This window comes from Cupressus sempervirens, chromosome 8 (assembly GCF_028749045.1).
Source record: "Cupressus sempervirens isolate cs-2001-9-10 chromosome 8, ASM2874904v1, whole genome shotgun sequence".
Taxonomy (NCBI): domain Eukaryota; kingdom Viridiplantae; phylum Streptophyta; class Pinopsida; order Cupressales; family Cupressaceae; genus Cupressus; species Cupressus sempervirens.
Genome location: NC_143125.1, coordinates 678,119,050 through 678,145,173, shown reverse-complemented (window position 1 = coordinate 678,145,173; position 26,124 = coordinate 678,119,050). Strand labels below are relative to the sequence as shown.

The following is a 26,124-nucleotide window of genomic DNA, read 5'->3' as shown; positions in this document are numbered from 1 at the left end:
ATATGATCTTTTATCCATGGAATCATAGGGTTTCACTGTTTTGTTTTTTTGGTTGCCTCGATCACCTATCCATATGCTTGTTTAAAAAGAACATTCTAAAATGATTCTATTTTTTGTATTCCAAAAATTGCAAAATATTTCTCAAGAATAGAATCCATTAATTGTGTGGAGTTGTAGCAATTAATTCATTGATTTCTTCTATAAAATAATGTGCTTTATAAACAACATTGTTTAACATCTGTTTATAATTTAATTCTTCTTTCTATTTTTCGAAAAAATCCTTCATCTAAAGAGTCCAGGAAGAAACTTTCCATAATTCCTTAATGTATAATGCTTAAGCAGCCTTTTAAAGGGCCTTCCATAGAATTTCTCTTGCTTTGCAAACTCTCTTTTTGATATGAAGCAAGCACCACATGAATGTACTGACTTTACACCAGAGTTCCTTTCTGGATATTATTCCATCATATTCACTATTTTTGAGAAAGGAATATTTTTGTTTTATTTCTCCAGGAACCAAAAGTAAATGCTTTTTGTCATATTCTGTGCAGTCAACAACAGCTCTTCAACTAGTGAAGTTCAATACATACAAGCTGTACACAGTCTGTGGTGAACACAAATGCTATTACACATTAATCTTGCATAATAAACAATATAACCTCCCCAAGTAATAATAGTGTAAAGTTATTATTATTGCTAGTAGCTTGTAGTTTTGGCGGTTGTTCAAGAATAGGTTGATTGTTTTAATTTAACATTTCTAGATGTCACTCCCCTCCAGGATGTTCTACATTAACCAGTGGTTTTAAACGTTGTGTACTCTAAATGATTTTAGGGTTTAAATTTAAGCAGTGGTTTTGTTAATTGTGCCCTAAATGGTTTTGGTTTTACATTAAACCATGGTTTTTTAAATTGTGCCCTAATGGTTTTATTTTAGAATGAACGATGGTTTTGCAAATTGTGACCTGAGTGGCTTCTAATTTTTTAAATTAACAGTGGTTTTGTAAATTATGTCCTAGATGGGCTTTGCATTTAATTAATTCATGATTTTGAAATGCCGTTTAGTAATGAATTTCATTTGGTATTAAAATGTTGTTCATGATTAATCAAGTTTGCTAGATTTAGTTGCTGTTTAGCATTATGTATTTTGATAAAATTTACCATAATATGATTTACAGACTAACTATTGTCATTTGACAAGTGGTTGCAGGACCAACATGGGTTCCTAGAACAAAGTGGGGAAAGGTATCACCGGGAAAGAGGGATGAGATATGATATGATCAATAGGGAACAAGATCTTCAGATACTGGTAAGGCTGACTAGTCAAGGAATAGTGCAACCTAGTACGATTAGGATCTTAAAGAAGTGTCATTCAATACCTCTCAATCTTAAGATTAGTAAGGTACCGTCTTGCACCCGGCTCAAATAACTCATTTGCGACACTCAAATTTCTAGCATGGTCCTCATAACCTTTTGTTTGTCCTTGATCAAGTTCACCTTTAATTCAGAACATGTGTGTATGTCCAAAATGTGAATTTACCTATGTTATTAGGTATCCATATACAAGTGATTCAGTGCAAGCAAGGTGCTTGCCATGATTAATCACATGTATATGAGTGCGTAACATGGATTAGGAAGTTGTGGACGTATATAAATGTTTGCTTTTATTCATATGTGTACCTTTGTTATTGGGAGAATCCTAACCTTTGTTATTTAGACAAGTCAAGACTTATATGAAATGTTTTTTTTTTTTTTTTGCTCAATAATTGATATCGCTTTTGGCTCAAGCTATGAACTAGTGAGGTGACAATTGGGGGACCCCATCCCTGAGGTTAGATCACCAACTAGGGCTACTAATCGATGTGGTATTTGGTCATTCATCGATGCCAACCTTGGAAGGGATCACATTTTTAACCATTCATCACTGACAGACCTAACCTCTAGGCTCAACCAACACTTTCAAAAGTCACCCCTATCGTTCACCTTCAACAACCACTCCATAACTCTTATATTCATCCACCACATATGCTTTTATCTCCTCTTATAACCCAATTCAGCTCCTAATCTCCATGGTTCTAACATCCTCTACATCAACCACCTCCTCCTTGTTGCCTACCTGCCCTCCACGTCACCTTTTTGCTACCTCGATGCTCCGTCCATACTCCTTGTTAACTTTGCTTCAACATCCTATCCGCCCCTACCCCATACACTACCCCTGTTTCCAACTTTTGTTGTACTTCCTACTCCACATCTGTCTTCACACCTGTCCACCACCTACTCTATCATTTATCCCTTCCCCCTCCATGTTCGCACCAGCAACACTAAGCTTTCCTCCCATCTTGCACAACCCGCCAAACTCCATCCTCTGCCCATTCGTCCTATTTCCTTCTCACCATCCGACACACTTCACCCCATTTCTACTCAGCATCATCACACTTCCCCTCATCTCTGGTCTTCTAGTCTACACATGCATCAACTATCTACATCATGTCTGCCTATTCAGTTTACCCTGCAGCCTTCCTCTACATTTACTGCCTATGATTTGAACCTTGGACCCTCTACCACTAGGGGCTCACAGCTACCGCTGCACTGTGAGCTCATGCTCAAACTTATATGAAAAATTAATAGACACATAGTGGAGGATTTTTTAAGGTATTCTTTAAAGAAAATTTTTAAAAAAAATCTTGTTTAAAGTATTAAAAAATATATATGTCTAAAAGGTTAAGAAGTCAATCATTGTTTTGGTGATGGTTTCATAAATTTCATAGCAAAAAATGCAATGAAAATGAGGTTGAATTTCAAAATCACTATTTTATGTCGGAAACACTAAATAGGAAGAAAAGAGATGTCCACCTCTCAAGCGTGGATGGATGGGATCATCGAAGCTGTGAATTCAAAGCATTGTACATGTTATATAGCACATGCAAATCTCTAATCCAAGGCATAATGTGTATGCGTTCTGGCTTGCATGTGTTTTATTATTTATACAGCTCGTACACATTTAGATTTTACCAAAAATATCAAATTTGACCATGTCCCCCATTTATGCACCTACCCTTCTGCACTTTTCTCAATCTTAGTTTCTAAGAGTGCAATGAAGAATGCTTGGAAGAGAGAGTTGGTGGTGGTGGTATGAAATTGATTGCTGAAAGATTTCATTTTCTGCTTCACACCTACTCATCTAGGGCCCTGTGAATTTTAAGGTTGTCAATGAACAAAAACACTTGGGAATGTGTAGATATACTTTTCCGTTCCCTAGAAAAACATTTTTGAATTCGATTTGCACCCTCTTCTTTGAGGATTATAAAAGTAACATTCATTGTTAGCCCTTTTTCTCACTTTATGAAAAAAGTTAATTATCTTTTTTATGTAGTACAAAGAAAAATTGAATAATCTTTATTTTGGAAGGCCTTGTGAGCAGATAAATCTATCATAGTCTTCATAAGATCAGTGGAAACAACACATAATGAAACAACCCAAAGATATAAATATTAATATGGCCATGATTTTCATGTAATTACTTAGAGGACATTTTTATGATATTTTTTTGGAAAAAATGCAAACTATCTAATCTACAACACTAAAACTTAAATCAAATCAGGTGACTTCAAGTAGTAGCAGCTTTAATGTCCTATTCAACAATAGGATTGTATATAAGCATTGCAAGAGAGATTGACATAACAATTTTATCAAAGTTTGGGCAGAATAAGTGTTTCAAGTTCTAGATTTATACTAAGACATTATAAGGCATGTTCATGTACTCGGTAACACAAGTTATTTTCTAGTAAGAAATAGCAACAGTTACAAATATTGATATAAAAGAAAGAAAATTGCAAAAAGTTCAAGGCTTCCTCCAGGCAATTTGATCAAACAGGTATACATGTTAATAAGGATAGTTTAATACCTAACACCAAAAAGAATATATGGCTCACTATCTTAGCTGATTTATATAACAGATTGCACATCTCAAGAAACAGAATAGGGAATAATCAATAATAGCTTTTCCGAAACAAGATCTGTATAAAGCATAGTTATATAATAAAAGCTAAAGTTACATAAAATATTTCAAACTGTCCAAAGAATAAAATTTCTAAGAATCATATTAGTTGAAGCCAAAACATAGTAAAAATTAAATATGATAGTGATATAAATTAAATATTTAAATTCAAGGAAATATTCCATTTGGCATAGGGTGATTTTCATCATACTTGTAAAGAGGCACTACACAGGAAAAACTGTTGCTTCAAACGTAGAAGCTTTCCTTCCTCTTTCGCATCTCCTGGGTACAGAACAGCACATATCTGCACAACTCACAAGCAAGTATTAGCTAACAATATGAACAGAAATATTTCTGTTAATTTTACTAAAGTTCGCTTTATTCAACAAGATAATATATTCATACTGAAAGTGATTATGTTCTGATTCTAGATCATGCAAATACAGAGATGGGATATTATTCAGTGAATGCAAGCCCTAGTCGCATCTAGCCATGCTTAATGATGAAGAGTGTATATCACAAAAGAAGAAGAAAACAACCTACAACCCAAATTACAAGGAAACACCAAGGCTACATTCCTCCAGGCTATGGAAGTCTACCAAGTAATTTCTGCTTAACCTTGGTATGTTCAATTATTTAAGCCGGACTGGTTAGCATAGCTAGTATCCAAATCTCAACAAATTAAGGTGATGATTCAAGGCATATAGAAGTATTAGAATTTGTTTTCATCCAGTTCTATATTCTAGGAATGCTTTAAATATAATATTTAATGTCTTGACCACCTATAAGGAAAAATTCAGTAAAACAACGGTAAGTTTGGAAAGATAAATTGAATTGGGCAAAACATTATCCTTGCTATTTTTTGAAGGATAAAAAGAGAACACAGATTATTTAGATACAAAAAGTGAACCTGAACATCCTTTGGAGGAGGGAATTAAAAGAAAGTTGAGGAATGGTAAAATGTCACCGAAGCAAATTTGCAATTAATTATCAAAAGGTTCAATAGCACTAGATTTCAGAGTTATAAACTACTGGAAGCAAAAGACAAAAGTATGCCTTGAAGAAAAGGAATAGGGATAACTTGCAATATGTCAAAACTTACAGCATTACACTTCAACATGTAACATTTTTCTGCAACTTGAAATACATTATTGTCCACAAATTTTAATATAATGGAATGGGTCAAAGGAAAAAATAAAAATATCTCAAAAAGACTGAATTTAACATAAATGTTAATGATAATGGGTAAAAGGAAGTCGCAGAATTATGGACTCTAACCTAAGAGAGCTGTTGACTGGTCGTCAACAGGTGAATCTCCAAAACCATTGAAGTTAAAAGTTGGGAATACATATCATCTCAAATGTGAAATGCATTACAAAGTATTCTAACATGTAATCCCTACTTTATAGTCAAAAAATTGGAAGTGTATTTGAAAAGTCTAAAACTAACGTGCAACCCCTACTTTATAGTCAAAAGATTGCAAGTGTGTGCTGTGAAAGATATGACTCTTGGTCATGATTTCAACGACTGGTTTATCAGAATTCTTGAAATTATGCCATAGTTTTGTATATGACAAAACTAAAAGAATTACTAATCTTATATATTCTACACCTGTTGAGCCTTTGAGTGAAGATGTGCAGCATTCTCATACTGCCCATCGTTGAATTCATTGAGGTTAAAATCTTCAGCAGGAGCCTTTGCTTCCCAAAGACGAAGACTGATAGTATTATTTGTCCTGTATCCAGGAATTGGAACATCATATGCCAGTGCTTGAAGTTGTTCACCATCGACCCATTTGTGGCTGTAGAGTTAACATCAACACAAACATTAGTGCACGGAGTACTCGTTACCAAAATCTAAAATTCAATAACAACAACAACATCAATCATTGTAAGCTAGGCAACTACAATTCAATGTTTAATTGTTATAAGAAGCAATCTACACCTTCATTTAAGGAATCAAAATGAGCAACGAGAAATGTATAGATTCACAATGCTTTATCCGATAATGTATATGTGAATCATTATTTGGGATCAAAATATTTTGCAGTACAATATGTATGAGAGAAGCTGCATGAATTGTTGCAGGAAACATGAAAATGAAGAGAGATCCAATGTTGATGTCTTGATATGACAAAATCAATTATTATAAACAAGCATCTATACTTTGGCATTAGATTATTATAAGAAGACACATCTATATATCTCTTCTTATTACTACTATGGTGAATCAAACTTTACCAAAAACAATTTCTAAATTTACATATCTCAATTCTGTAATATTATATGCATTTAATCCTTCCTTGGTGTTATAGTACTATGGCAATGCAACATATACTGAAAACCCTAAATCATAGCAATGTTATTGAGAAAATCACAAGTTTTTGAAATGCTGTGATTCTTCCCATAAAATCTCAGAGAGAAAAAATGTAAAAAAGCAGGTTGAGCGATAAAATCACAAAATTACAGTTTTTGAAGACAAAATCAACAAGGGAGCAAATGAAAATCAAGCTAGATAAATCAGCACTTTTTGCATCTTCAATACAAATTTCTAATGAGGTGATCTTTCTGCACTACCTTGTAGATACCAATGACATGTTGATTTCTAGGGGGGCGCCAAAATGTAATAAGAGACAAACTGGGTGTCGTGTCCTTTCTTTGTTGTCATCCACTCTATAATGCTCGTTCATTGAATCTCTTCAATTCTGCTCCCGATGTTGCTATATTATATTATTTTTTCCACACATTATAATCTTTTCAATAAAATTTTAATATACAGTACCACAACCATATACTTGGAAGGATTTCAATAGGTGGCACTAATGAATATGATCAATCCATGCGTTATTTCTGAATTTGCCAGGTCTGGTTCTGAAGAACTGTCACAGATGTATACCAAACTTCATGTTACTATTGTTGTTTCTTTACAAGGTAGGCTCTGCCATCTACTTATTCTTCTCATATATATATAGTTATACCAATTATACTACAGATATTAATGTGGCATATAGTCGTCAGTAAGAATGAATTTCAAGGATTCTGATATATTGACGTTAATATGCTTCTGGGAAAATCAATATATTGTATGCATAAGATGGTGATGTGTCAGGTTCAGAGATGTTTTGAAGTGGGGCATTGATAAGAGACTCTTCCTATTTACAGCCCGCCATTTCGAAGAGCAAGACAATCATAAATATTAATTTGTTCTCCTCCAACAGAACTGTCGCTGATGTGGCTTTCCAGCTAACCACCGAACTTCCAACTACTGTCCATCATGGCATTTAGGACTACCATCTATGGTTTAATTAAGTTCTCTTCAAGTTTGGTGCCTCCATTCTAGGCCCCTATCTCTCTATACTCTTTAATAGGGTAATTTGTTCTAGGTTTCCGGTTTCTTGGTCCAGGCATCTAATTTACCCAATCCATAAAACCGGTCCTATCCATGATTCAAGGAATTATAGGACTATTATGATCAAGCACACATTTGCCAAACTATACGCTACAACACTCAATGCTATTTGCCAAACTGTGTGCTACAACACTCAATGCTATGTTATCTAGAGTGCTTGACAAGAAAGGGTGTAGAGCTAGAGGACAAGCTGGTTTCTGGGCTGACTACCAAACCATGGATCACATTTTCACTTTACGGGCTATTATTGAAGAGGCTAGACACAAATCGGAGAAAGTTTACTGTTGCTTTGCTGATTTTCGCAAGGCTTTTGATTCTGTTCCTAGGATGGCTTTATTTTAGAGGCTTCAGGAGATTGGGATTTCAGAGATGTTACTAACGGCTATCATGAGATTATATGAAACTGTGGTGGGTAGACACAGGATTCATGGTGATTTCTCAATCCAATCCATGGCACCATTGGGATTAAACAAGGCTATCCTCTCTCTCCCACTTTGTTCAGTTTGTATATTAATGAGCTTGAGGATTTCCTTTTGAAGTCTTCGCTCCTAGGGGATGGTTGCTACTTACACCAGGTTTTGATCTCCATTCTTGTTTTCGCGGATGATGTGGTTCTTCTTGCTTCTTCTCCAGAGAGTTTACAGAGGCTTCTAGATGGTTTGGCTTTCTTTTGTGTTCAGAGACAGCTAGCAATTAACCTGGGTAAGACTCGGGTTATGATCTTTAAATTCTTAACGACTTCTCATCTTCACTTCTTTTTTCAGGGATAGGAGATTGAGATTACTTCTTATATGTATCTGGGAGTGAAGTCTTTTGGGCCCCGTTTTAGTATGAGACCGGCGATACAGTCCAGAGTTAGTAAGGGTATGGGTTCTCTTGCTATGCTTGAGAAACAGTGTTTCAAACACCATTTCTAGGATACCTCGTCCAAGTTATCCCTCTTGGACTCCCTTGTTTGGTCAACTGTTCTTTATGGCTTAGTGGTTTGGGGGCCTTCTCTCCTTGGTTTTGACTAGGCCTCGATCGAGTGGGTTCAAACATTTCTTTTATGGTGCATCATCAGATGTCACAGGTTCACTCCTCATAGTATCATTCTTGCTGAGTTTGGTGCTCATCCCTTCAATCTTGCAACAATATTTGATCTGATTTGGTTCCTTCATCACCCGCATGGTTTTGTGGATTTGGTTGGTGAACGTGATAGATATTCCTACCTGGCATATTGTTCTTTTGCTGCTACTACGAGTTATAATACTAGCTCTCGTGCCCGTTGCTAGTATGCATAAGCATCTTCTCTATTGAGCTCGACTGGGATTGATATTGATCGTCTCCCTCCTTATCAATTCTCAATGAATACCCCTACTCATCTCCTCCCCTCTCGATAGGAGTTAAATGAGCATGTCAAACTTGATATCTACAGACAAGTATATTATTACCACCTGGACTAACCCTCATGGTGGCTTACATTAGAGGATGGCTTTCTATACAGAGCACTTTTTGGAGATCAATGATGGGATTATTGTCTATCCTAGTTACCTTTCTCGAAGGTAGAGTCATGCCCTTCATATCTCTTTGGGGTCTTTCAAAGTTGGTTCTCACTGTCTTCGAGCTCAAACCGACCATCATATTGACAGAGGAGAACAAATCTGTAAGCTATGTATTTTAGCTGACGTTGAGACATAGACTCACTTTATTTGCCGTTGCCCTATCTTTAATGAGATCAAAGGGAGATTTTATTGTCTGTTATGGGATTGCTTCTCTTTCATCTTTTTTCAGTTACTGTGACCAGCGATGTCTAGCACTCTATCTTCAAGAGGCCACTCTACTCCATGATAGTACTCTACAGTCACTACTTCCTCACCGACATACCTTTGATCAGCTTATTACTGCCTTTTTCACACCCTTATCTCCTTTACAAGGTGTGAAAAGGTCGTCTAGTTCTGCCAATTCTACTGGTCATTCCAAATTTGTCAGACCTCGCAGCGGTTTCCTGTGTCAGTGACACTCCATGAATTCACAGAGACAGTTCAGGGCTCCTATCCACTCGCAGTCTTATCCTTCTGTGACTGATTTCTTTTTCCAAGGAAGGACTCCTAGTCTTTGCCTTGGCCTCTCTCTTCTTGTTTCTTGTTTGTTTTTCTCAGACACCGTTTGGTACTCCTGTTGTTGTTAGTTGTCTAGTTATAAACTCTCAGTCCCATATACCTTTTGTGGTCTTTTGTTGGACATTAATAATTTTATCTTATCTTATCTTAACATTACCGCTTCCGTTCTTTACATTCGATGATGTCTTTCCCAGTCACTACAAATGACTAATGCGCCTGGATGAAGCATTTTATTTTAATGATCATCTCAATGTCAAACAGGAACCTCTGCGTGTTTCAAGCTGTCACAACTCCTTGAGAAAAAATTTGTGCTAGCTTTATAAGTATCACCATTAACACATTCATCTACTATCATTCGGAATATTCAAACCATATATGTACATTTTGACGACCCTTATTAGGTTTACAAATATACAGGGGGCTTACTTTAGATACAACAAAGAACGTTTGTAATTTCATATTAATATATTATGCAATGAATATAGTAAATTTAACATTATTAATAATTTCATTATTATTTTATTTAGTTACTATTTAATTACATAGATTTTACTTTGATGATGGGATATCACATTTTAAATGGAAAACTCCAAGCAACAATGAAAACTCTTCTGAAATCTTTGATCTATGCTAGGAAATTACCTTCGCATTCAATGTGAAAATTATCTAATATCTCACTTTTCTGCCAACTCCAAAAGTTCGATTTCCGACATGTAAAAAATGAAATACAAAACTTATGTATCTATGGGAATGTGAATGTTCCTGAAGAGATCGAACTCCTTGCTTTCCTCCATTTTTTCCTTCTTTTTTTTCTTTCTGCCTTCTTTCTTGGTCGAATTCTTGGAGGGGCATTCTTTTAAAGCTTGTTTTATTTTCTTCATAGCAATCCCTTGCTTTTGCTTTCTTCTAGAAGTTTTTATGAGTTGATCACTTTATGCTTTCTTTCTTCTTCCTCAATTCAGTCCCTTCATGCTTCTAGAACTTTCTTGCAAGTGTAGGTGGACTTGAACATAATTTGAGGATATTCCTTGCTTTAGAATATTTTCATCTTCTCAAACCTCTCATGGGCAGACTTTGTGTGAATTTAAGGGATTTTCTTAGAAAGGTAAGACTTGATGCAAGTTTATGGAAAAACTTTGGCAAGATGGAGTTCATGGAAATTTAGGACAAGTTTCAAGGCTGACTTCATGTGAATTTTGAACAAGCTCAAAGTCGAACTTCGTGTGTGTTTTGAAAATATCCATGCCATAGATCAATTTTAATCCTTCCCACCTTAAGCAAGGTTCACTTGCAAATGAGAAATTTCCGACTTCCAAGTCGAACTTATCATGTCTTTTTGAAATTCTGATGTTGAAGAAGTTGAACTTTGCCATGACTTGAGGATTTCCCACAAATTCTTGGGCAGAGTTAGGGTCTAGATGAGGATTCTCAAGCTTGGAAGGCAAATTTTTTATATAAATACAACATTTAAGTTATATTTTATATAGATACTATTTGGATGTTTAAGAGTGGTTTTAGATCTCTAGGAGTGATAATGGAGACTTTTTATTTTTGGAAGATCCCAAAAATTCTCATACGGTGCCAAATTTCAGTGATCAACACAATTCCACCTATGTTCTTTTCTACAACTTTTTCTAACTTTTCTAGGATAAATTTGATGCTAAAACAAGGATTTTCCAAGAATTTTCACAATTTTTCCTAGATCCATATTAGAAATCTTCACAACTTTCCATGTTTTTTTCCATAAAATCACTGACAAATTTGGAGTTGAAAACAAGAATTTTGGCCTTCCCAAAGTCGAAACTTTTAAAACTAGAACTTTTTTAAAAAGCAGGCAAAAAGCCAAACATTGATTAGCCTATAAGTGCCAAAAATGGAACTTTTGAAAAAGAAAAAGCAAAAGAACAGCGCTTTGTAAAAAGTAGTTGTCAAAATTGACCTCAAGTTATGTCAATCTTCATCGCTTAGCCCTCCTGAACACCTCCATGGCATCGGAATACTCATTTGGTCATGCTTTCTCTTTTAATTTTTGTGGCATTCTTGAACTTGGCAAAACTCTAAACTTTGAATTTGCAAGAAACCAAAGATTAAAACATAACCCTAGAAAGTGAAAATTGGGGTCATGACACTACCCGAAACAAATAATAATGTATGTAAACATAAAATAATAATAAAGTTTACCCAACTATCTAATAATTTTCCTAAGTTAAACTTAAGCTACAAGTAAATTAAAGATAAACCACTATTTGCTCCAATTGTATTTTCTTCCTCAACTTGCAATGATTGATTTTTGTTGATGCTTTTTGAGGTTTGGATAATTAACATAGATTAATTGAATTGGTGAAAGAATTGGCTGCTGGTCTATTTGCATGACTCCCAATTGATGCTTGATGTATGATTGAATGATTTCCTTTAATTTGATCAATTAGTATATTAGTGAATGATGATTGAATAAATGGGATTTCGTGGATTGATGACTGATGATTGAGTGCTGATTTGATGTATTGATAAGTGATGAAAGATAAGTCCCTTGAATGCTTAGAATGCATTCTCGTTTAAAATTTATTCATGAAAGTGTCACCACCTTTCATGAATCGCCACTTTTCATTGTTGCCTTTGAGAATAATATATTATTTCCCCATATTGATCTCCTTTGGATTCTCCTCAAATGAGGTCTTCTTCACTTATTATCTTCCAATTCGAGGGAGAAGTCACACCTCTTCATCATGTTTATCATTTGCAAGAGTTGCGACCTTTCACAATTACCACCCTTTGAATAGTCATAGCCCTTCTTCCATTTGAGCTAGTCTACATTTCAATATTACAACCCATTGAAAGAGTTACAGCCCTTCACCAATGTTGCGCTTTGTAATCTCCTCACTATTAGGGTTAGTTTGGTACAAGTAATACCTACAAAATGATAGTTAGAATCATAACAATAACAAAACTAACTATATTATTCTACCCTCTAATTTAACCCCAATCTTAAGGACGTCTCCAAATCGGGCGTCCTAGCTCATAGCTACCTCACCGTCTTCCTGGAAGCGCACCCCATAAGATTCTTCTTGGACCCGCATCCTCTATCCAAAGCTAATCACATATGCATATGTTATCATCATCAGAATATTCTGGCACATTGATTCTTGGCCATGACAGACAATGCAGATCTTAATATCTCGCATGCTCCATGCTTTGAGGCTACATTGATTCTCAACCATGGCGGACAATGGAGATCCTAATATCTCACATGCTCCATGCTTCGAGTCTCATTAATATCCATGGTGCTAACCCCATAGGTTAACAAAATATTATCCACAAGTATGATTCATTAATATAAATAAATTCATAAATATAATTAAACAAATATAATCCATAAACATACCTTTCTTACCTTCTTCTTGTCTTTGCCATGTGGCTCTATCCTTACTCGGCCCTTCAATGAATTATTCCTTCTAGATTATCTCAACTCTATATTTACTTTCCAAAATTCTTCCTTTTCTAATTATAAGGAAAGAACAAAATATACTTTTTTGTTTCTTCTTTTCCAAGAGTTACAACATTTCATAATACAAATCCTTTGAAAAGTCACAACACTTCATAGTTATAATCCTTCCGAAAAGTCACAACACTTAATAAATAAAATCCTTTGGAAAAGTCCCAATACTTTATAATCACAATATTTTTGAAGAGTCTCCCTCTTCTCCTCTTTTTTTTCCCCCTCTAAAATAAATTCTCGTCCCTTTTATATCTTAATTTTAAGGAGTCGTGTATATTTGTTAAACATCTCTTGACTTTTTATTAGATTTAGTTAATCTATATTATTCTATGTTATATTATTTATTTACTTACTTATTTGTGTTTATTATTATTTATTATTAAATTCTATTTAGAAAGTTAACATACTTTCTACAATATTGTCTCTTGTATTTAATTTTATTTCTTTATTTACTCATTGAAATTTTATTAGTTTTTAATTATGTAAAATACCATACTAAATATTATTTCATTAATAATATAATTAAATAATTATTATTTCCTAGTATTAGTTTTAATATAACTTTATTATCATTATTTATTAATAACATTGTATTATCTAATTATTATTAAAATTCTGTCTTAAAATGAGGATATGACACCCTTTGGACGGATCTCGACCTTTCATAATTATAATCACTTGAAAGAGTCACAACGCTTCATAACTTTTGCCTTTTGAAGGAGTCCTCGCTAATCTTCTTCTCTATTAATTCTTTCTTGATTCACCTCTTTTATCTTTCTTCCTCTCCCACTTTCCAATAAAGTTCTCTTCTACCTTCTATATCTCATGTTTGAGGAAGTTACAACTTTTCAACTCATGCTTCTAGATCATTTATTGAAATTAACTAAATTTTAGTTATGTTTCATTTTATCCTTTTATACTTAATTTAAATTTTATTTTTATTCTTATATATTTTTACTTTATTATTAGATCCTATTTCAAAAAAAGGACATTATAATAACACTCTTGATCATTGTAGTATCAAAATTGTGACGATCGTATTATTTTTTTCCTCTCGTGTTCTATATTTTTACTTCAAGGTAGGAGTTAGCTTAGGAGAAGGTTTCTCATAACAATGTGAATGTTTGTTGCAACCTTGAGAATTTCTTGAGGATATAGAGTTGTGCAAGGAATCAATGGACGAGAAACACTTTTTTCTCTCTCTCCTTTTCCCTAAATATTGGGTACTTTTCAATAGGCTTCCCCCAATCTTTCATACTTGTATGAACTCCACAATAATCTAAGTCATTGAGTCCTTCCCCTAAAAGTCGGGTGTGCATGCACATGCACGTGCAGCCCCTAGTCCACCTAGAGTATCAAATACTTGCAGCAGCCCCAACGCTAAAAGCATTTTTTGAACCAAAAAATAACATTCAATATTTCTTTCACACCCGCTAAAGATGGATTCCCTTTAAACTGCCTCTATTTGGTGTTTCCAACTCATTTCACAAACACAACACCAAGAAAAGCACTTTTTTCCTCCGATCTGCCACTATTGGGTTTGCATTCTTTTTTCAAGGTGAAGGCTATGGAGTAAAATGCACACTAAAAGCTTAGGGAATGTAGGAAACAAGCAAGTTTTTGCCCCTTTTCACTTATTCACTTGAATTTCTTGCATTTTTCAATCAAGGATTTGGAATTCACCAAGTAACTTACATGAATTTTCATTTCCACTCGGCATTTTTCAAATTTCATATTCAAAACCTTGATCCTCAACCCTTGACATCACCTTGCAACTTTGACGACAACTTCACAATATTTTGAGAACCTTTATCACTTAGTGAATTTTTCATAATTTTAAGTTCAATTTCCAAATCCAGCAATCAAATTATTTCAAATCCATACTTCTCTCACGAATTGATCGAAGTTCCACTTGGACTTGATAAGAGACCACAAGCCTTCCCAACTACAAGGAGACTAGAGACCAAAACTACTACGAACTAAGCAAAACTAACAAACACCTATAACAAACTAAGCTAACAACTGCAATGTGGTATTTGTATTTACAGCACAATACATATATGTATGCATGTATGTCAGTATGAATGAATGCATGCAGTCATGTATGTATGTGTATATGCATGCATGTATCTATGCATATATGATGGATACATGGATGCATGTTTATATGCATCCATGTATGTATATATGCATGCATGTATATATGCATGTATGTATACATAGATGTATGAATGTATCATATATGCATGCTTGGTTGGATATATGCATAGATGCATGCATGTTTGTGTACCTACGTATGTATGTACACATGCATGGATGAATGTATGTATGTATGTATGCGTGTGAGTGTGTGTATGTATTGATGATGTACGTATGCATGCATGCATGTATAAATAGATGTTATGTACGTATGTATTGTCATACTCATGCCCAAAAAAAACTATTCTGCAGAGGTCCCAATGGCAAAGCTATCCATATACCACCTTGGCATCAATCTTGCCATACAACTATAATCCCAAGATTAATTGTACCTTGAATGAATCATCATATTCCTCGCCCAAACTGGACTAACATCGTTGGTCCATCTAAGAGGCGGAGATTGAGGAGCATTTCATCTTTAGATGCCACATGGCTATGAGATTAGGGAGGTACTAGTACCTCTACAAGGACTCAAATATTAATCTCTCTCCTTTCTTTAGACATCCGGATCAACAATGTTTGGCTCTTTATCTTTGGGAGGCTGTCACCCTTTAGCACAAATCCTTACATTAGATTTCATTGGATTCTAAAGTCCCCAAGTTGATCACTTCCCTTTTGCACCACACCTAGGAACCCAATAACCCTAAATGACCTATGGATATTTCTATTTCTCTCATAGATCTTAATAGATTTATGAGACACCATCTCTCACAGCGTATGCCTTAACAGGTTCCACCTAAGCATCATGGTCTTTTTTCTCCCTAGTTACATGGTTTAGCTTCCCCTCATTGAAAGAAACCTACTCTTCCTAGGCCAATCTCTCAGCCACAAGGATAGATGCAAATTATTATCTTTTTAATTAAAATGGGGGTTATTTCAACCTTAATTGTTAGATGTGATCTTAGGAGAAGTATTTTGCTTAACCATCCCCATATTAGGCACTGCCCAATGATCATTTATCAGATCTTGTATCAGTCCATTCACATTGATCAATGATGGCACCAGTGACTTCCCCATTTCTAGTCTACATTGTGATATTTGATTTATCTTTATTTTTCCTCAACATTTTCTCTTTGGGGTTCTTCTCCCCATTGTTGTTATTCCCCTTTGTGGCACCTTTCTAGATTTCTCTTCCTAAAACTCTGTTGTAAACCGCAGCACTCTTGAGTCCATTGAACTATTGTTGGTCATTAATTTACATAATATAAATTTCTTTTTTCTTTCTAGTGGTAAAATGTTGCAGATACTGGGTGGCCTCGTTGAAAAATTAATTTCTGAAACTGCAAGAAAGAATCCTTTTTTTAATAATCTTCCAAAGCTTCTTGCACAAGCTTTTGGGTTAAGCCAAAAAAGAGCTTCTTCATAGTTAGTACAACCGGGCATCTCTTGTGACCATATTTTTTCGCATGGTCCATTAAAAAATTCCATGCTCTCATTATGCTGGGCCTTTGTCAATTAATGGGTATCATTTTCTACCAAAGCAGCCATGTTATTGTAATCAAACACACTACAATATTCTTCCCAATTAATTTATCTGCTCATCTATTTAGTGTTTTCTTTATTTAGGATTTTGCATGATATATCACACGACCACAGAGCTCATACATGTATGGACCAGATAATAAATTATTTGCTTGCATATGCAACCCATTTCTCATTATAATTGTAAATACATTATGAAAATTTAGCTATCACATATGACCAAAGAATAAAACAGAAGAGATAAGATCCTTGTGCCATAGAGTCTGCACTATATGCATCTTATTCCAATTCATGGGCATTGATATTAAAATGCAACACCAGAATAAATGCAGAAAATAAGCAATTCTGTTGGGATATTGGAAATAATGAAAATACATAGATAGCATTGACTGCATCTAGCACCAAATCAAATCAAATTTGAAAGCAAATGCCAAACCATTTCTTGAAAATACAAAGATATGGTGATCTTTTCAGCAGTATAGTGATTAACTAACAAGTGCCCAGTGATTTTATTTGAGCACAAGCAGCCCTATCTGTGGTGTATTTTATAGGAAAGAGAATTGCACATAGAATGATAAGCACCGTATTTGATGTTTTGGAAAGTCATGAATAGAGAGCACTGACTGCATTATTATATGCATTGGTAAAAAAAAAAAGGAAATATTTCAATTTTTTTCTCGTTGGAAACAAAAATAATCTTACTTAGGTACAACTCGACTTAAAAATTGAACAGATGTCGCTATCCCGCTATACGTTATAATTATCTATTAATTTTACAGAATTTACAAAGCTATCTGAGTTTTCAACAATCAGAAGTTGCAGTTAACTTACGCTCCACTGTCAGAAACCTCCACCTTGCCATAGAATCTTACAGGGTAGACAACATCATGCCGCACAATCTCCCATGGACTGAATTTCTGTTTCCAATACAGCCAAAAGAGAAAAATATATTAACTTTCCAAAACCTGGAGCAAGCAACTTGAAAAAATAGAGAATATATGTTTAACAATCAAAAATCAAAACCTCAAGCCAGTTTTCTGCGGATTCTTGCTGACCCTTCTCTGTGATACTTTGTTTGAATAAGCCATATCTGTAGCGCAATCCATAACCCCATGCTGGAAGATTTAAGGTTGCCATGGAATCAAGAAAACAAGATGCAAGCCTACCCAAACCTCCATTACCTAATGCAGCATCTGGTTCCTGCATATATGTGATCCATTTTGATATCATACAACTGAATTATCACAATAGCAAGTAGCACTGAAGAATCTCTATCATTAATAATCTAACATACATTTTGTACAAGAACAAAGATCACTGATACATTTAGGCACAGAGCTTCTCAAAGGTCCCACTTTTTTATACTAAACTATAAAAAACCATACAAAAGCATAAAGGAGACAAGCATAGCTATAAAGTCTTACAGTCAAATATTTCAACAGATGTTAATAACATAATACACTAGATTTCAAATGTTAGAAATGAACTTGACAAAGCATATTATAAAATTTTCCTTAAGTCACAATCAATCTGAAGCATAATTGCAGCTTTCATATTATTGCAGAAACATAAAGCCCTGTGCCATAACTGGTTCATATTTGTGATGACATGGACCAGATTAGAGACCATTGGATTGAAGTGCATCAGTAAGTCAAGAGGAAGGATTAATATCAGTGTATGAATAAATCAGAGGGAGGTCTGATTTCAGTTCCTCACCCGGCTAGCTACTATAATGGTTATAGTGGGGCAGAGACACATCAGTAGAGATAGCAGACCACACACCCATAAAGAAGATGTAAACAGACCTGACATTCGCCTGGGATATAGCCCCACCCTTTCCAAAATATGCACTTTGTTAGGTAATTATAAAACAAGAGAGGAATTTTCAGGTATCACAACCAGCATCAGCAGAAAAATAAAAGAAAGAAATTATGCAGAAATTAATGCTAACAAACTTGATATGTAACCTTCTACTGTTGCTCTGAATCGAGCATGGAAGGTAGTACTTTTACATATGTAATAGTCTCTTACAATATTTCAGAGCCATTCTGTGATTGCACTTATATCAGTGATAAGTATATCAATAGTCCACTTAATAGCAATTGGCAATGGCATATATTCATGATTACAATACTAACCTAAACCCAGTGCCAGTAAGCATTCTCTAATGGTGATTCTGAAAGCATATAAATTTATAATAGAATGCCAATGATTATGTGTTGCTGTCTATATATGTGAGAAAAGGATTTCTGTAAGTTTCAACTTCTAATCGGTTCCTATTCTATTCTGCATCGCAAAGAATTCAGGGATAAATGATATACAGCTTTGTGTGCAATTATAACTAAATTCACTGTATACAAATAGAAAATGGGATATGTGGAGATTTAAAAGGCAGAATAGGGAGATTTGAAAAGTGAGAGATAGATGAAGATTAAATAAGAAGTGAAAGGGGCAGCAGTTGTTGTCAAACATATGCATATTTTCCTACCTTACCAGTGTGTGGCATCCAAGGCTGGAAGCGGATGCTGATGTGTTCGCACAATGGATGCCCACTGGAAGCCTTGCGAATGCATGCAAGAGGTGCTTCTTGGGCACCTAGATGCTCATTTAAGATCATCCTGAGGTTCCATGAGCATCTAGGTGCCCAAGAAGTGCTTCGTACATGCATCCGGAAGCTTCCGCGGATCCAGTGTCAATTTGGATGCTTTTTGGGCTTTCCAAATCACTTAAGACACTTTTTTGTGCATGGCAATTTTTTTTTTTTTATTCCTTTTTTGTGCACCTATACCGTAAAACAGCCCTAAAAGAGGCCATTCATTTTTTATTCTTCTCATTTTGTTTGCAGCTGGGCTCTCTTCTCATTTGGTCTCCATTTCGGCATTTTGAAGGCAAGGTGATTATTTTTGAAGAGGATCATTTGTAAGGTGTCAGATAGCTTCCACAAAGGAGTTCTAAGCATCTATGGTAAGCATTTGATCTCATTATTGAGTCTTTTTACTGAATTTTTTTGAGATTTTGATGAATTTTTTCAAGTTTGGGAAGAGTTTTTACAATTTTTTTTTCATCTTTTCTAAAGAAATGAAAAACATGTTTAGCTATCTAGTTTAACATTTTTGTATTTATTTTTTTTGCACTTGTCTGCTTGATGCTCATTGTTTATTTCTAATTTCAATTTATTTATTTTCTTATTAGATGGTATTGTGCAAGAATGGCCACTTTCGGTAGTCAAAGTTCAATGGCAAGGTAAGGTGAAGGAAGTGATTAACTTCAAAATCGATGTAGGATCTCCATGATGGAAACATACCGTAAGATTATCACAGGTTTCAAGAGGTGGGTCATGCATTTGGAAATGTTATGTACGTCATAGTGATGTAGTACAAGGTAGGTGTATCTCCAAAGGAGATGACCTAGCCCCCAACAAATAACCACGCAGCGGAATATAAACAATAACACAGAGACTTAGATCCAAAACAATGCCAATTCTCATAATAGAATCATAAGATGATATCCAACATGCCCGACTGTAAGGCCTTTTGGGTTATGGCCAAATACATCAGCAATTACAATAATAGTTCTGCAAGACCTCGCAAGATCCAACCCCTAGCTAGCCCAGACTCACAATCTAGTAGAAAACCCCAAGAAGAATCTAAACTTGTGCTCGCAAGCCACCAAGCAAGCTTGTTGTTTCCTAAGCCCACACTTGCTACTAGCTCTGCTAAACTTCACTCCTCTCAGCTACTCCATGCTGAACTCCATGACTCTAGACTTCACAAAACCCTCTACTTAACCAAGCCACAGGCCGGCCTAGCAAGTTACATCAAATAAACCCTCAAGCCACAAGTCGGCTTGGCAACAGACATTAAATACATGAAATAACTAAATACTTGGGACAAGCCCCAAGTTTACAATGCATAATTAACTCATATGACAACATAAAAGTACACGCCCTTAGGCATAGGTCCACGTGCCATCCAACGATCCAAATCCAAGAGCACATGAGCCAACTCCCACAGATCGAAGCTTGTGGAACCAATCTCCAAGGTCTGCCCAAGAAATAGGAACACACTACCAACAACCACTAAAATGGCTCTAACTTCAACATGATCGCTCCTATCATTATGTGCACTTAGGACAAGGTTCCCCAATATGTCTCGAACACATCCCCAACAATGCAAACCATAAGTCCACAAATCTAAGCCCAATGTTACTACATACAAGATTGTAGACTATCCCAACATGCTCCTGCATCAGACACCCCAAGTGCGAAGAAAAGATGTTCCCAATAGTTGAAAGAACATCTTTTAGGGTCTAACACAAACCTTGAACTGGTTCTTCACATGCATGTCCTCTAAGTTATCAACTTGTACACTCTTGCCTTTGTTCCACTTCTGCAAATCTTCTCCTACAATAATCAATTGTTTACTCTGCTTGTTCGTATCCTCCCTCAAGTGTACCACAGCTTTGTTTTCTACCCTTCTCAACAGTAAACACATTCTTGACACAATCATGCACTGCCCTGCAATCATACTGCCAAGGTCTACCAAGTAATATGTGACAACTACTCATGTCCACAATATCCTCAAGGGAAGTACCACTAGAATTGCCCCATACAAAGATCCTAAAATTGTTCAAGGGTACACAAATCCTAAAATTGTTTAAGGGTACAAGGCAGCCCTTTGAAGACTCTTTCCAGAACACCTAGGACCTATAGTGAGGTCTGAATTTATGAGTTTCGCAAACACCAATGATTGTGGTCTTGAAGCTCTTGAAGACAAGAACAATGTCGATGCTCATAAATGGTGGTACTTTCATGGAAAAATCTGCCAGCACTTGCAACCAATTGCCATCAAAATTTTATCGTAGGTAAGTTCTTTAATCTTAGGATTGTTGATAAATATTCAAAACTCTTCACTCTATAATTTCAAATTTGTAAATCTTGACAAGTTGCCAATTCATCATCAACTAAGAGGAATTGGAACAAGTAATCCTTCATCCACTCAATAAAATGCAACCAACTTAACTCCAAGAAGGCATATAACTTTGTCTTTGTGCATTCAAACTTGAGGCTCACAACTCACAAAGAGAATACTTACAAAAAGGGAAAGGGAAAACATTGGGACGTTGACCCCGAGTCTGCGAAGTTGGAAGCCCACTTTGATGCACTTGCAATTGATGATGGTGATCGTGAGATACTTAGTGATCATGGTGTTGATCCTGAGGCTGGGGCTAAGACTATTAATGCTAGTGGCACCAATTGTGCTTCTAATCTGCAACTGCATGATGTGATGATTATTGATAATTTTTGATCACATATGACTAATTAGTAATGTTGACATTATTGTTTTTGAACTGAAACATTGATATGGTGGTGTGTTTTAACTTTTTGTCATGTCACTCTAACTAAATCATTATTCTATGGTGGTGAATTTTGCTAAGTTGCTTTAATTTTAGCACTGTGGTGTATGAACTTATTTGTTGCAACATATTTTACATATATATAATTTTAAAAAAAGTCTTGTACAGAAGAACCCAAAATGAACCCAAACCCAACCCAAAAAATTTTGAGCGAATGTCCAACTTGAATGTCAAACCTACATCCGAACCAGAATCCAAATGGACAATTAGGAGTTGAAGACAACTTTAGGAGTATGGTGTTACCATGGAGGGGGCTTGTATAAATCCAGCTAACGGATTATATCCCAATAGAGGGTAGGGGTCAAAGATTTGTAAACCTTTGGGATGCGAACTTGGACATTTAAACTTTGAGGGAGTCCATAACTAGTGTCTAGGTAACTTGGATAACATGTATACCATCCATCCAAAATATAAAAAAAATGATATGATTGGTTAAGTGGAATTATTATTATGGACATATTCTTAAAATTTACATATAGTATGATTGATTATATACCTGTCAATCATGACCAACCCAATAACAGGGGCATTACAGTGATATCAAAGCTATGATCTTGCCATCTTGTAGGGTTAAATGATAAAACAAGGAAAAAATCTAATGAAATATAAAAGAATATAACAATATGTGAATTATGTGTATACTTTGTATCTTCATGCTTATATGCGTATACTTTGTGTATGCTTCGTGTATTAAATTTTTTTTTTTGTGTGATCCATTATGCAAAAGATATGAATTTCTAGGCAAAGTGCACTTATAAGGAGGGTTATGCAGTAGACACCATTGACATTCAATTGTCTTGAGGGCAAGCAAATTTGGGAAGGATAAATTGTTGTGTCCCCATTTTAAGATAGAATTTTAATAATAATTAAATAAGATAATATTATTAAATAAATAATGATGATAAAATCATATATTACAATTAGTTTTAATAAAAAAAAAAAAGAAATAGAAATAAAATATTATTATTATTATTATATATAAAAAATAAAAAATAATATAATCTATTATTAATAATATAAGATCTTAAAATAAACAAAATTAAATAATAATAAAATTACAATGGATGCTTGTGAATGGGCTTAGTAAGGTTAATCTTACTTCTAATGCTGGTCCTAAAGACGTGGTAGTTTGGGAAAAACCTCCTAGGGGATGGTGGAAATGCAACTTTGATGGGTCTTCGAAGGGTAATCCAAGACCTTCAAGTGCAGGTTTATCATTAGAGATGCCTTGGGAAACGTAATTGCACTTAGAGGCAAAAAACTAAGGAATGGTACGAATAATGTTGCTAAAGCAGAGGCAACTCTTTTAGCCATTAGGGCCTCCAAGAAATTAGAAGCAAATAAACTTCATGTGGAAGGGGACTCTCTCGTCATTATCAATGCGGCTATAAAAGGCCATTTGGAGGCTTGGCATCTCCAAAACTACATTCTTAACATCAAACAAGAGCTAGATACTATGGAGGATTTTAAAGTGACACACATCCAAAGATAAGTAAATCGAGAAGCAGGCCGAATGTCCAATTGGGCTTTGAATGTGAGCATTAATGAAGTGGTGATTGAAGATTTCACAGAGGTTGATTTACTTGAGGAGGATGAACTTTCCACAAGTAACTAATTGTTAAATGGTTAGTGTTATTGACCTTGCAAACTTTTAAATTGATTATCAAAAGTGCTTCAAATTGGCCGCCCATCACAACTAACAATCAATGGATTTCATTTGTTTTTAAACACAAATATAAATACCTTCTTAAAGGAATGATGAGTACCCTTTAGCAAGGCATGTCACATTTAATGAGCTAACAGGTTTTTTAACATTTCATAATGAGACTTGTGCAACCCCTTTCACCACCTTTTTGCTTGCCAAGTTGTTATTTCCTCAAGACAGAGGTGGGTGGTGTTGGTTTTGTAAAAAAAAGAACAAAATGAAAACTTCCTTCTCTGTAACATAAGTGAACTAGCAACATCCCTTTTATGGAAAAGCCAAAAAACGAAGGATGACAGGTGTGCTTGCATTCAGGCATGAATTCCTTCCAGAAGTTCTGAAATGGGTGGTGGGTGAAATGTTTTTTGAGGTTAAAAATAGGCATCGCATAAACACAAATGCCTATTCCATGATTATGGCTTGGGGTCTCCAGCTTGGAAAACAAAAAACAAGGGTTAGATTTGTAATGACAAAATTGGTTCTAGCCAGGTCTAGAATTTGAATGGAGGAAATTATGCATTTCTCCACTCCAAAAGTGGGATTGTGTATTGCTGAGCAGAAGTTGGGGATTAAAAGAATTGAAGGGACAAACTTTTGTTCCCTTTGTGTGGTGGTTTACGTAAGACCAAAGGCATGCATGGATCAAACAAGTTCGGGTGGGATGGTACATGTTCAAAATGTTGGTGATGATTCATGTACTTGATGAGGATGTGAAGGCTATGCAAAATAAGGTGCATTCGAGCCATGAGGATGAAGAGGACATGGTTCAAAGCTTGCAAGCTCGAGTCCAAGTCCCTAATAGGCAAAGGGAAGACGAGAAATGGATAGCATGAAAAATCAATGCATTGATGGATGAGAGAATTCAAGGTTTTATTCGCCCTGTGCTCAAAGAGGAACAACCATGAAATCTTCCAAGTGTCATGGGTAAGGCAATGTGTTCTTGGGTTTTGTGTGTGTTTTGTTTGTGTAAATGTTTAAGAGGAAGAACAAAAACAAAATTTCAACCGAATTTTTGATGGAGGCGGAGCGAATTGCTAGTTGAAACCTAGAGATGTAGTCTCATGTGTTTTTGTTGATTGTTTATGTTGAGCATGATGATCCTTATGGCATCATGATTTCTTTTGGGTGGAGAAATAATTGCCCAATTTTTTAAAACTAGTTTATCATTGTTAGTGATTGTATGGAGGGCGACTCCGTGGGGGTTTTGCGTAGAAATGAAATAGTCAAATCATGTGGACTTTTTGCTATTTAGAAGCCAAGGCTTAGGAATGCTAGGAAAGGACAATTTTGAAACTCTTGTGCCTTACTCTTGATGACCAGATCTCACAATTACGGCTTCGAGCTTTTGAAGTTCAGGTGGTGGTTTGGTGGTTGATGGCTTGTTTACAGTGCATTGTAAAATCATTCCTGACAAGTTGTAATATGTCCACCTATTAGGTAGGAATGTATTTGAGACTTTGGTAATCATTCAAAAAGGAACCTCAATGTCTTTTCCGAGGAACCTATGCTTTGTACTTCTTTTTTATATTATTAATAAAAAATATCTTAATACCAAGAAATTACAATGGATGAATCAATAAATAAAGTTGACTAAAAGAGAGAATATTGTAGAAAGTCAAAAAATTAATTAAATTATATTATATAAAATATAATAAGTTAACCAAATCTAATGAAAAATCAAGAGATATGTAATAAAGAGATGCAACTCCTTCAAAATAAGATATAAAAGAGAGGAGAGTTCATTTCAAAAAGAAGGAAGAGGAGGAAAAAGATAAGAGTAAAAGAAGGAATAACATAAGAGGAAAGTAATGTGAAGAAAATAAGGAAGTGACTTTCTCAAAAGGTATCAATGATATTGAAAGGATGTGACTCTTTGAAAGGGTCATAATTATGAATGGTCATGACTCTTGAAAAATGTTGTAATTATAAGTGTTGTAATTATGATTAAGAAAGGTTGAGACTTTTGAAAAGGATTTTGATTATAAAGGAGAATATAAATACAATGAAATTTCTTCAAAAGGAGGAGAAAATAAATAATCTTATATGATTCTACGATATATTATATCTATATGATATACGTATTTATGAATATTGACCATATATTGATAAGTATAACTATTGTAACATCAATATCATTTACAATATTGAGATTATAATATCAACTATAATAGATAAATCAGAAATATATATCTACGTTTCAATCCTACTACTATTTGGTTAAGAATGGAAGACTAAAGTGTTGCCAAGGAGGGGCTTGTGTAAATTCCAGGCAATGGATCCTTTTTCCAAGATAAGGCAATGGTCAGTGTTCCGTAGGCCTTTGTGATAT

At 35.0% G+C, this 26,124-nt stretch overlaps 1 protein-coding gene across 1 annotated transcript in view; it reads right to left on the bottom strand.

Moving 5' to 3' along the window:
- The window catches only part of PHS2 (alpha-glucan phosphorylase 2), a 78,900-nt gene that overhangs the window by 8,403 nt on the left and 44,373 nt on the right, over positions 1-26,124 (bottom strand). Inside the window, exons 5-8 of the mRNA XM_089798752.1 lie at positions 17,702-17,878; positions 17,510-17,595; positions 5,603-5,792; positions 4,203-4,295 (exon numbers count right to left, since the gene is read on the bottom strand). Coding sequence (XP_089654878.1) covers positions 4,203-4,295; positions 5,603-5,792; positions 17,510-17,595; positions 17,702-17,878 — 546 coding nt within the window. The remainder of the gene's footprint in view (positions 1-4,202; positions 4,296-5,602; positions 5,793-17,509; positions 17,596-17,701; positions 17,879-26,124) is intronic.